General features: G+C 36.8%; 2 protein-coding genes across 2 annotated transcripts; one reads left to right on the top strand and one right to left on the bottom strand.

Annotated features, from left to right (window-relative positions):
• Positions 1 to 695: 695 nt before the first annotated feature.
• LOC107039715 (T-box-containing protein TBX6L-like) lies at positions 696 to 6,481 on the top strand. The gene is made up of 6 exons (XM_029126210.1): positions 696 to 910; positions 3,376 to 3,490; positions 3,542 to 3,700; positions 4,327 to 4,473; positions 5,562 to 5,757; positions 6,438 to 6,481. Exons 1-6 carry the CDS (start codon positions 696 to 698, stop codon positions 6,479 to 6,481), a joined length of 876 nt encoding a protein of 291 aa, XP_028982043.1.
• An 876-nt stretch (positions 6,482 to 7,357) lies between these two features.
• On the bottom strand, positions 7,358 to 11,938 carry LOC107039714 (phospholipase A1 member A). Its single transcript, XM_015259474.1, has 4 exons — positions 11,912 to 11,938; positions 9,800 to 10,139; positions 8,830 to 9,160; positions 7,358 to 8,326 (listed from the first exon to the last, which is right to left on the bottom strand). Exons 1-4 carry the CDS (start codon positions 11,936 to 11,938, stop codon positions 7,885 to 7,887), a joined length of 1,140 nt encoding a protein of 379 aa, XP_015114960.1. The 3' UTR covers positions 7,358 to 7,884.
• Positions 11,939 to 13,002: the final 1,064 nt, after the last annotated feature.

Genomic DNA, 13,002 nt, shown 5'->3' with positions numbered 1-13,002 from the left:
GAAAACGGAAAAATTCGGTAATCCAGTGAATTTTCAGACGAATTTTCCAACTGAGAGACAATACATTTACGATTTTTTTACGGGAATTTTTTTTGGGGCAAAAATAGAAAAAAATCGTCAACTTTGTGAATTTCCCGGGAGTTTTTCCGAGGAAAATCAATAATTTTCCGACTTTTCCGTCGACGAGATTTTGTTGGCGACATAAAAACACAAGAGTGAAGTGAATTTTTTACTGGGAAAACACTAATTTTTCCAAAGAAAATTATTGTTTGTGAGCAAAACGGAAAATCTGGTAATCTAGTGAATTTTCCAATTGAGAGACAATAAATTTACGATTTTTCCGACGGAGATTTTTTTTTGTGACGAAAATAAAAAAAATCGTCAACTTTGTGAATTTTCCGAGGATTTTTTCGACGACAAATAATAATTATTTGGTTTTTCCGAATTTTCGGTGTGAGGTAAACTGGAAAATTTATGCATTTAGTGAATTTTCCAATTGAAATAACAATTTCCCGATTTTTCCGACAGAAAATTTGTTTCCTGTGAATCGGTGACTTTGTAAACTTTTCCATTAAAATACGAGACTTTTTCGATTTTTCCGACGAAAATTTTCTTTTTTCTTTCAAAGAAAATTTGAGGAACATTTGTTTCAAAGTTTTGAATGAGAGAAATTGCGAGGAGTGATACTATTCGAAATGGATCTGGACATGAGTGGAAGTTACTGTGGAAAAGCCGAGAAAATTTTCAACGACTGGAGATTTTTCTCCGGGTCGGCGATGACCTTGGGACGAGTGGAGAGTTTTCCGAGGGGCTCATTACCGAGTACCGTGAATGTACAGTTGAGTAATAGGGGGTTGTGGCGTCAGTTCCATGGACAGACCACGGAGATGATTATCACGAAGCTGGGGAGGTAAGATAATTGATTGATAATTGATGACTCTTGGTAATTAATCAACTAAATGAAATGTTAAAAACCGTAAAAACGGGAATTGTTGGATTGTCAAGTGATGATAAAACTGAAATTATCTCTCTAACGATTGATTTTAGAGCAAAATGTCATAAAATATTTTTTATTGCAAATTCATTTTTCATAAATAAATATTTTATGACATTTTCCGCTAGAATCGGTCGTTAACGAGATAATTAAACAATTAATGGAGATGTCAAATTTTATGAATAGGATTTTGGAAATGAATGGTTGACCTTGTGTGAGGGTCATGAGGGTTAAATGGTCTTGAAGGTCAAATGACCTTTAAGGGCCCTTTGAGTTCTGGTGACCCTTTCTAATGAGTCTTTTTTAACCCTTAAGACCATTTGACTGTATTTTGGTTTTTATTTGAGAGTTAAATGGTTTGAGGGTCAAATGATCCTTCGTAAAGGTCAGGGTTAAGGGTCTGATGACCCTTTCTGATTACCTTCAACCCGTTAGACCCTTTGACCCTAAACGTTCTTAAGGGTTGTTTGACCCTTAAAACCAAAAAAAACATAAAAAAAGACATAAAAATCAGGTAACTCCTGCTTTTTTTAGTTGAGGGTCAAACGGCCCTTGAAGACGTAAACCCTTTCTAAATTGTGTTAAATAATTTTTCAAAAAATCAAGTGCTAAAGAAATTGTTTACACAAACAAAAAAATTCTATTGAAAACAAAATCTGAAATATTATTTCATATTCATAACCCATCCAAAAAATTTTCTCGATGATTTTCCACCAACGAAAAACAAAAAAAAAGATTTCCCTCCGTTAAAGATTTTAAAGTTTTTTGAAGCTCAACTGACCCAAACAATTGTGTTAAATAATTTTTTTTTATTTAAGTGCTGGAAAAATTATGTATAAAAAAAATCTATCGAAAAAAAAAATCTGAAATATTTCATATTCATAACCCATCAAGAAAATTTTCTCGATGATTTTCCTCAAAAAAAAAAAAAGATTTCTACTCCCTATTTTTTTTTAATTCTAATTTTCAAGCAATCCTCCCCTGAAAATTTCACGGTAACAAAAATTGGAAGGAACGAAAAAATATATATATTTTGCACGCATGCACGACGACAATTCTCTTAATTACCCGGAGCCCACGTAAACTCACATAGAGATCCGCACCGAGATAAACGGTCATCCTTCAATTTTACCATCCACTCATCCAAAAAATCAAGCGGCCAAGAAAGAGAGAGAGAGAGAGCGAGAGTCTTCACGCTCAAGTGTCCCAAGGCGTCTAAAACCCTTGTTTGTCGAGACGGGGTCGCACGACAGTCGGCCGGCGCCTCAAGCTACTTGTCCTCTTTGTCCCCGCCGACACCGACATTGAAACCCAAAATCCCTTTTTACCTCGACAATGGAAATTATTTTTTTTGTCATTCACCGAAAACAGAGAAAATGGGAGGGATTTTCCCTTTTTTTCGGTCAAGTGCATTTGGGGAAATGGGGGGGAAAAATTATTTTGTCATTTGGGGGTGCGGAAGGGCGGGATATTTTTCAGATCCTTCCGTCAGTTTTTTTTGGGACTGACATGCGGAAGAAATTCTCGGGGGAGAGATGGCGCAAAAAATTCCATCAACTGATCCATCACTCCGTGACTTCCGTCTCCGACACGTTTCGTGTCGTTCGAAGAAGCTTCTATCAGGTCTCGCCCCCGGGACGACCTTCTAGATAAGGAAATTCCTCTTGAGAATATTCCTTGAGGGTTTCTCGGAATTTTTTCAGTTCTGGAATTTAGGGCTTTTTGAATACAAAACTTCAAAAACATTAAACAAGTTTTCATGTTTAGGTCGACTGAACGGTTTTGAACTACCACTTAAGTATGCAATTATCTCGGTAATTATTGATTCTAAGAGAAAATGTCAGAAAATGTTCTTTACATATCAGAAAATTCTCTACAAAAAATGTCTTTTGACATTTTCCCCTAAAACCACTAGTTCTTGAGATAATATCATAATTTCAATGTCATTGGGCTCGTAATGTTCGTTGGAGCATTCTCTATTGAGTTACCGTGCGGCGTTCCCATTTATTAATTCGTAGTTTTATTTTAATTGTTGTGTTTTCACGTGATAATACCACATGAGAAAACTAGACTGAATTATCAGTGCAACCTACTCTCGCCGATTAACATCAATCAATTATTCCCAGTCGTGCCGCATCATAAGCCCCCAAAAACGTCGACATTCCTGACTCTCCCGATGCTATCTCTCCATCTCCCATCACCATGACACTCAACCGTCTAGGTCACCTCAGGTACCTCGCTCACCCTTTCCCCGCCCCCCCACGAAGTCAATTAACCCGGAAGAAGTCCCGAAACTCGTGAAAATTCAATTAAAAACTCATTGAAACCCAAAACCCCGGCGATTCCCAAAAATTTCTGACGCACTCTGTTGTGCCCCTCAGACGCATGTTCCCCGCCATCCAGGTGTCCATCACCGGTCTGGAGCCGCACGTCAAGTACCACGTCCTCCTGGAAATCGCACCCGCCTCCCAGCGCAGGCACAAGTACGTGGGGAGTGCAAGTAGTGCGGAAAAAAATGGGAGTGATGAGGTGAAGAGGAAACATCAGGGATGGACTGTCGCTGGTAATGCTGAGGTCCAGTCACCACCGCACAAGAGGCTCTATCTTCATCCCGATAGTCCAGCCACTGGGAAACACTGGGGACAACAGCCCGTCAGCTTTGCAAAATTAAAATTAACGAATAATAATGTGGATCATCATAATAATGTAATTATTCGTTCCGTTTTTTAAATATTTTTTTGACACTGAATTAAAAAAAAAAACTTGAATTTTTCCCCCTCTTGAAAAAATTTAAAATCAAAATTTCTTTTGAAGAAAGATTTTTTTTCAAAACTCTTCGTTTCGAATAAAATTCCATTAAAAATTCAATTTTTGGAAGAACGAGAATCACCATATTTTTGAAAAAAAAATCCGCATTAAAAAATTCTCAAGAAAAAAATTCCCGTTTATTAAAAAAAATCCTCATCGTTTTAGAAAAAAAAATTCAACTTTTTGGAAAATAAAATCTCCATTTTCTAAAAATCCCCATTTTTCAAGTCCCTATTATTTGAAAAAAATCACTATTGTTCATAAAAAAATGAGATTTTTTAAAATCCCCATTAAAAAAATCATAATTTTTTAAAGAAAAACATCTCCATTTTTTCAGTTAAAAAATTCTCATTTTTTCCATTAAAAATATCTCCATTTTTTCAGTTAAAAAAATCTCCATTAAAAAAAAATCAGAACAAAAAATGTTTTCCTAAACCATTTTTCTTCAAAGAAAAACTTTTTTTTTCATATCCTTTATTTTTGTTCTCAATTCACATGATTCTCCAATCATTCAATTTTTTCAGATTGTCCTGACATCAATGCACAAATACATCCCAAAAATTTGGATAATCCAATCGGACGGTTTGGGAAGCATTAGCAACATCTACAGCCAGCCCTCTGCCTGTTTCACCTTCGAAGAGACGGAATTCATAGCTGTAACGGCCTACCAGGTAGCTAAAACTAATAGTCAGATAACTGCGGTGTCATGGGGCGGAATTCCAGACGAAAAAATTTTGAATATCTCGAAAACCATTGGTCCAGGCTGAATGAGTCATGGCTCGTTGGGAAGGCATAAAAATTCCCGATCCAAAACCCCTGTTATGAACCCATTTTGCCCCATTCATTCCTCTCTCCGCGCCCCAAACAACAATCTCGACCAATTTTGGGCCAAAACCATTTTTCCTCGATTTCCCCTCAACCCCTGGATAAAATTTGACTCAATATCAGTGTTTTTCAACGGAAATTTCCCCTGCTTCCCAATGAAGCCCCCCCCCAACCCCACCTCCTCCCCCGCAAAACCGTCAAAATCCTAAAAAATGAGGATAGGCTTCGATGGGGATCAGCCTGAAGTCTTGAAACGAATTGAACTGAGTCGAATCAAATCGAATTAAATAGAATCTAATTGAATCTAATTAAATTGAATCGAATCGAACTGGATTGAATTGAATCGAATTGAAATAAATTGAATGTAATTGAATCGAATTGAATCAAATTAAATCGAACTGAATTTAATTAAATTGAATGAATTTTAGAATCGCATTAAATCGAATTGAAGCGAATTAAATGGAATCCAATTGAATCGAATAGAATTAAATTAAATCGAATTGAATCGAATCCAATTGAATCGAGTTGAATTGAATCGGATTGAATTGAATCGAATTGAATTAAATTGACTCGAATTGAATCGGATTGGCTTGAATCGAATCGAATTAAAGTGACTCGCATTGAATCGCGTTGGATTCAATCGAATTGAATCGGATTGAATTGAATCAAATTGAATTAAATTGACTCGAATTGAATCGGATTGGCTTGAATCGAATCGAATTAAATTAACTCGCATTGAATCGAGTTGAATTGAATCGAATTGAATTAAATTGACTCGAATTGAATCGGATTGGCTTGAATCGAATCGAATTAAATTGACTCGCATTGAATCGAGTTGAATTGAATTGAATCGGATTGAATTGAATCGAATTGAATTGAATCGAGTTGACTTGAATTTAATCGAATGGAATTGAAAGAAGCTGTTTAATTTCAGAACGAGAGCATCACAAAATTGAAAATCGACAACAATCCCTTCGCCAAGGGTTTCCGTGACACTGGCCACTACCGCTGCAAGCGAAAACTCGAGGAGAGCCAGGAGAACTCTCAGGAGGAGGATCCACGTACCCCGGGAACCCCGGAACCCGAGAGAATGGAAAAAATCGAGAGAATCGAAGTCGAAGAATCGAACGGTGAAAATGTCTCGTCCAATCGTCCCACACGTCTGCACAGGCCTTGGTGCACCTCCTCCCCGTCACCCCCACCAAGAACCACTGGTGAAAGTGCATTTCCACCCCCACAAATACCTCAGGCCTTCAATTTCTCGACAATTTTACCTCAAAACAACGATTTTTCGCCGTTTCATTTCGATCGAATTCGATTCTTTCCGAATTTTCAGCAGAATAATTTCTTTATTAATCACAGATTCCATCGGTAATGATGGAAAGATGATTATGAGAGAATAATCATCTATAATTTTTTCGATTTTTCAATTTTTGCAAAAAATTTTAATCAATTTTTTTAATAAAAATTGTAAATTAATTTTTTTTCACTCGATAATTTTATAAAAAATCATCGAAAATGACAGAAAATATCAGCAAATTATCACAAAATTCTTGACTTTTTTTTTCGTAATGTTTTCTTTCATAAAAAAAATGAAAAATTATAATTTTGAAACAAAAAATTTCCTTTTCTTTAATTTTAATTAGGTTAATTATGATTTAGTGAAAGGCTAGTGAAGTAACGATACTTGTGCAATTATGTAAATAACCGGATAACAATCTCCAAACGATTGATGAATAAATATTTCTTATTTTATGATAAATTCGCCTTATTTTTTCTCATGAACTTTACTATTTCATGATAATTGAAGAAAATGGGGACAGCAGTGACAGGCGTCAGCTCGAGGGCCTGTAGAGTGGCCAGACGACTAGACTGAAGGACGATTGGGGCCTTCTGTTGTAGTGTAATAGAGAACTGACGCCAGTACTTGACACAGAATCACTCGAAAACCCTCAAAAGTCATTTTCCTCCTGAAAGTCATCAAAACAAAATTCCATCTCCTCGTCTTCCTGGAGAAAGGGGTCGGCAAAATTCACATTTATTCATCCGCAAATATCTCGGAAACTATGGCATGTACAGCAAAACACCACAAAAAGTTTTTTGTATAAAATTTTTCGGACTACAAAAAAGGTCCTCTGGTAGTTTCTCAAAAACCGGATAATTACCGAGATAAATATGTAATTAGGACGAGAAATGATTTTCACCCAGACCGTCCCCTCAAAAAATGAAAAAATCTCGAGAATGAGTCGTCCTACAAGGAAATCTCTATAGACCTTTTCTGCAGCTCATAAAATTCTCCACAAAAAAGATTTTATGACATTTTCCTGTAGACCTCATCCTTCAGGAGTGAATTGCGACATGATCTCCAGACATCCCTAAAAATCAAAGAACTCCAGCAAGAAGTCCTCAGAAACTGACGAAAATCTCCGAATCAATCATATTTTTTGGAAAAAGTCATAAGATCATTTTCATAGTTCATGAAGTTTCCCACAAAAAATACTTATGACTTTTTTCGTTCAACCCCTTCATTCTCAAGATATTCCCCAAAAAGAAGGCTAATTCGTTTCGGCCCAACACATTACCCATAATTAAACACCCCCTTCACTCATTTTTTAATCATCAAAAAATTATTATTACGCAATACATACTTTTAACAATCTACACCTTAAAACTAATCAACATCAGTTACAATAAATACGGCACGTATCGTACCTAACGGTGCGAGTCCGTTATACCTGAATCACTTGAATATTAACCATTGGAATGTGATCGTGACGAAACTATTGATGACAAGTCGATGACAGCTGTCTCAAAACTTCAAACTTCTGCATTCATCGATGCGGTGATTAAATTAAACCGAATCCATCCGAGAGCTAGGGAATTTTGTGATTAAAAAACACTAGTTGAACCCCTTTATCCCTTGAATTGCGTGAGATATTAAAAAAATCATATCACGGTCAAAAAAAATTCTAGAATTTTACTTTAAAGTTTTGAGTTTTTACCCCTAGGGAATTTTTGGAATCCTAGTGACTTTCTAGTAATTTTACATCCTAGGGAATTCGGCAATTTATTTTATTCCCTGGGGATTATTCATTTTCTAGGGATTTGTTACATTTTCTAGGAGTTTATTTCATTTTCTAGTGACTTTTTTCACTTTCTAGTGATTTTCTAGTTCTTTTAAGTTTCCTTGAATAACTCAGAATCAAAAAGAGATAGAGGGATTGTAATTGATAGTTTTCCACCGAAAATTTCCCTAGCTATCGAACGAAATCGGTCTCGACCCTATCCGAGGGAATTTTCTCAAGACAGCAGCGTTGATCTCCAATTCCATTGCTGCTGAAATCGGGACAAAATGGGGGATTCGTTCTCTTGAGGCAGAAGGAACCTCGGGACCCTACGGGTGTGTGCTGCCCCATTATGAGGCGTTCACCAGGTCTGCTGTTGATCCTAGGACCTGCTGGACACCTCCTGGAGCAGGGTTCAGCGGTTAGACTCTTTGAATCCCCGAAGATACTCTCCGCCATGTAGCAGACAACCCAAACGTGACTGCAGAGCTGTTCGTTGGAACTCTTTTGACAAAATGGCTGGACTCTTCCGCCATTTACGCAAAAGTCCACGTGACCCACCCGTCCGATTTCCCCGTAGTAACCTGCGTTCGTGTGGATGACCTCTACGAAGTCAGCGTCACCACTGTCTAATCTGAAGAGATAATGGTTGAGATGGGGTTTAAAAGGTTGGAATATTTGAAACTTTTAATATACCCCATAGTGACTGTCTAGTTATGTTTTATGGTTTATGGGACTTTCTAGGGATTTTTTTCGATTTTCTGGTGATTTCTCGCAATGTGTTGAATTCCTGCAAGTTGTGACCGCCTAGTTATTTTTAATGGACTTTCTAGGGATTTTTATTTTCTAGTGATTTTTCGCAATTCGTTGGATTCCTGCAAATTGAATGTTTCGCAGGGCGTCATGAATTTCTAGTATATTTTTCCAGGTTCTAGTTACTGCCTAGGGATTTTTCTGGTTCTAGTATAAACCCTGTTTTCGTGGATAAACCCGGAACTAGAGGATATATTTCAATTTTTCAGATTCTGATGACACTCGGCCGAAAAAACCCAATTTCCCCAGAACTTTTAAGTGTTTAGTGATATCACCAAAAATGAATTCATGATCGATAAATCGAAAAAAATCGATACGACTCACCTATTCACGAGGCCGGGGCGTACTAGGGGCCTAGCCGGGTCCAGCCCGATGATCTTGTGCATTCGGAAGAAGAGGAAATTCGCCATCATCCCGCAGAGATGAGCGCCCAGAGAGTGACCAACGCACGTTGTCCTCAGGATTGGCAGCCCCATTTTTCTTAAGGTCGTCAATGTTTGCGCTAGGCATCTAGCCACCGGCCGGAGGTTCGCGATGGCCGCCGGGTAGCATGGCGCTGCACTCAGCGCGCCCCAGTCAACCAGGAAGACGTTGTAACTTCCGTTTTTCAGGTACGCGTCGCGGAGAACGGACATTGGGAGAGTATCATCACCTCCTAGGGATTTTTTTTAAATTTATTGTGATCGATGATTACGGCTCCAGGGTCCCCCCCAAGGTCACCTCAGACTACTTTACTGAGATGTCAATTCTTTGGAAGGCCTAGTGATTTTCTAACGGTTTTTCCCAATTTCTAGTGACTTTTTTAGTGATCTATTTTGTTATCCAGTGACTTTCTAGAGAATTTTTGCGTTTCTAGTAACTATATAGTGATTTTTCGAATACTTAGTTAAATTAGGAACCAGGGGGTTTCTAGTTTTTTATTTTGCTCCCTAGTGATTTGTTTTTGTATCTAATGACTTTCTAGTGATTTTCTTGCTGTCTAGTGATTTTTTACGTTTTCCTGGATTATTCAAGAATGAAAGGAGATAGAGGGGTCGCCAGATAGAGTTTTCCAGCGGAAATTTTCCTGGCTTTCAACTGAAAATAAATTCGAGTCTTCACCCCCACTTTTGAAATTTTGAAATTTCAAAAAAGGCAAAATTTATTTTTTATAATTTTTTTGTTGGAAATTTTGCTTTCGACTGAAAGTAAATTTGAACCTTCACCCCCACTTTTTTAATTTTGAAATTTCAAAAAAGTCAAAATTTATTTTTCATAATTTTTTTGTTGGAAATTTTGCCTTGTTTATAATTACCTGCATAACCATGTACCAAAATAACATTCTCCAATGTCGGCTGATAATCCATCTGCAGCCAATCTCCCTTGAACTCCTCCATCAGTTTTCGCTTCTTCTCCTTACCCGGTGTGTAAAGATAAACATGAACATCGGGATCAGGACAGGCGTCTTTATCATCCCCCCGTCTCCACGTGCAATCCTCCTTATTATAATCAGCCGCGCCACTCTCAATCGCCTCATGTATCGGTCCCCGAGCGAGACGCGTCAAACTCAACTCAAACTCCGTAAGTGCGAAAACTCGAAAGTTATTGGAGCCCGAGAAAATGGAACTCAAAGTGCAAAAAATGAATAGATTATTCTGAAAAAAATTGCCGCCCATTTTGTAATTTTTTTCGGTTTAAAAAACTAAATGAAATTCAACGCAACGAGGTGACTGACACGACTCGGTGAACGTCTCAGTGATGACTAAATCGAGAGACAAATATACTCAACGGGTATTGTCGCTTCATTGCCCCCGGACTACAACTCTTTACCGTTTTTTTTCCTTTTTTGATTTCAATTTTTTATGCACCTGGAAACCTTTTACCGGTGTTTATTACGGTGTTGTAGGGGGAGGAGGAAGAGTTCTTGAATCAATTACGGTAATTAAACTGGGAGGAGAGAGAATTTTTGTTTTTTTAATTGTTTTTTTTTTTTTTTCATTTTTTACAGATTTTATTTGAATTTTCGCGGGTGATATATATATATATTTCTAATTGAATTTTTAAGGACATTTAAGACTTGGACATTTTTTTCCTCGAAATAGTTTTTAGCATTTGTTTATAAATAGGAGAGTTTGCACCCCATTTGATGCTGAATTTTGAAAGAATTTGGAAATTTTTCTTCATTTATTTATTTATTGTATCTATGAAAGAAATTCTGTGTCATTATTTTTCGATTTACTTATTTAAATTTCGAAGATTTCAATTTTCAAAAAAAAATGATAATTTTTTTTTCTCGAAAAATTCATAAAATTATTGAAAAAATGCAGTTTAAAAAAAATACAAACGCAAAGTACATGAAATGGATGTCATCTCGAAAAATAAAGTTTTCAATTGTTTGAACAAATTCGATTGTTTATTAAAAAAAAAGAATGAAAAAACGTCATTTGCAAAGTGCGATTTGAAAAAAGTTGTTATCCTCGATTTTTTCTTAATTTCTCCACGCAATTTTATTGTGAAAAGAAAAACGAGGCTGCAAATATTTGGGCTACTTTTTAGGGTTTTATTGCACTGCGAAAAAATGTTTTTTCAGGCCATGGTGACATCGTGATTCACTTTGAATTTCAAAGAGAAAATTTCTTCTCACAAAGAAAGCACTTTTATCCTCTTTTTTTCGTTGTTTTTCCTTGCAATAATGTAATTCCTTCATTTATCTATTGTCACAGGTCATGAACTCAATGTTCTCAACTTGAATTTAAAAAAAAAATAAAAATAAAAATTTGCAAAAAAGCGATTTTTCCTTTTAAATCAATGAGCGAATCCACTCCGTTAAATTCGCATGAGAAACGCGAGTCTGTTGACTTTACACCGGAGAAAGTCTCCAACTCTTATTTTCGAGGGCAAATTCGGTGAAATTTCTTCCTTACACTTGACATCTGGAACTTATGACACGTAACACAACGAAAATTCATGAGTTTTTTTTCGCCGGATTAGAAAGTCCACCGGATTAACGAGATGATACAGTGGGTAATCGTTGCATAACTGTTACACCGCTCGAAATAAATAATTCCCTCAGTGCTCTAGCTTGCCATAATATTTATTCCCTTCATTTATTGAAATTATCATCAACAAAACATTAATCGTCTATTTTTTGTAATACGAAACATCGACACAATGATTGATTAATTTACAGAAAAATCACATGGAACACTCGATAAATGTGCAGAAAATATTTTCAAAACCTTTTCCTCTCCAGAAATTGAAAAATCACAAAGGAATTTTAATCAATTAAAAAAATGGGACGAGACGGGAAGTTGGGTTTTTTAAATGGGTATTTTTCCTCGAGTATTGGCTTCGCCTCGCTCCGTGACTTTTACACTTGTCCGAAAAGTTTTTCCAGGCCTTGTGACGAAATGTATATTTTCATTACTTGTGCGTAAAGTAAAAGTTTACGCATGGTTCGCATACACCATGATGGAAAAATAGGTTTTGATATTTGTGGGACACCCTCCCGAGTGTCAAAAAACATGTCCTAGCGTTAAACACCTCCCACGGGTCAAAATAGTACATTATGTTACAAGGCCGATAATAGTACATTATGTCACAAGGTCGATAAAAGTATTTTCCAACGAATCGGACTTTAGTTTGACTTTTCGGAGCAGAAAGCGAGGATTATATTCACACGAGACAAAAAATACATTTATTACCGTGTGATATACAACATTTTCCTTCGCAGTCTGTAAAATTCCATTTTACGGACAGTGTGCCGAAATCATACATTATGTCCCAAGAACCAAAAACCAAGTAAGTTTAGAATTTTCTGTTCATCAGTCCTACGGACATAAAAATAGCAAATTGTTTGCCTAGGTCAAAAAAGCATCCTTTTTCGATCTAGGCACACAACTCACGATAGGTTCCCGGCCTGGCTTTTCCTACCTATTTGATTCACAGGATTTTTAAGAAATATCAGTTTTTCCCACTCCCGAGTGTCAAAAAGGATGTCCTAGCGCTAAACACCTCCCACGGGTCAAAATAGTACATTATGTTACAAGGCCGATAATAGTACATTATGTCACAAGGTCGATAAAAGTATTTTCCAACGAATCGGACTTTAGTTTGACTTTTCGGAGCAGAAAGCGAGGATTATATTCACACGAGACAAAAAATACATTTATTACCGTGTGATATACAACATTTTTCTTCGCAGTCTGTAAAATTCCATTTTACGGACAGTGTGCCGAAATCATACATTATGTCCCAAGAACCAAAAACCAAGTAAGTTTAGAATTTTCTGTTCATCAGTCCTACGGACATAAAAATAGCAAATTGTTTGCCTAGGTCAAAAAAGCATCCTTTTTCGATCTAGGCACACAACTCACGATAGGTTCCCGGCCTGGCTTTTCCTACCTATTTGATTCACAGGATTTTTAAGAAATATCAGTTTTTCCCACTAGGATGAAAAGTTGACGTTTTTGAACGGGTTATCATCAGGATTACTGGCACAACTCTCACCCCCCTCTC

This window comes from Diachasma alloeum, unplaced genomic scaffold, assembly GCF_001412515.2.
Source record: "Diachasma alloeum isolate Michigan unplaced genomic scaffold, Dall2.0 Dall_scaffold_00307, whole genome shotgun sequence".
Taxonomy (NCBI): domain Eukaryota; kingdom Metazoa; phylum Arthropoda; class Insecta; order Hymenoptera; family Braconidae; genus Diachasma; species Diachasma alloeum.
Note: the sequence above shows the minus strand (reverse complement) of the source record. Positions and strands in the feature narration are given on the sequence as shown.

Coding starts and splice junctions, on each gene's coding strand:
- LOC107039714 (XM_015259474.1), bottom strand. CDS start 11,938: ATGCGTAAACTTTTACTTTACGCACAA. Junction 9,161..9,799: donor TTTGGTACATGGTTATGCAG/GTAATTATAAAC, acceptor AAAAATCCCTAG/GAGGTGATGATACTCTCCCA. Junction 8,327..8,829: donor CGCCCCGGCCTCGTGAATAG/GTGAGTCGTATC, acceptor TTATCTCTTCAG/ATTAGACAGTGGTGACGCTG.
- LOC107039715 (XM_029126210.1), top strand. CDS start 696: ATGGATCTGGACATGAGTGGAAGTTACTGTGGAAAAGCCGAGAAAATT. Junction 911..3,375: donor ATTATCACGAAGCTGGGGAG/GTAAGATAATTG, acceptor TGTGCCCCTCAG/ACGCATGTTCCCCGCCATCC. Junction 5,758..6,437: donor CGAAGTCGAAGAATCGAACG/GTGAAAATGTCT, acceptor TGATAATTGAAG/AAAATGGGGACAGCAGTGAC.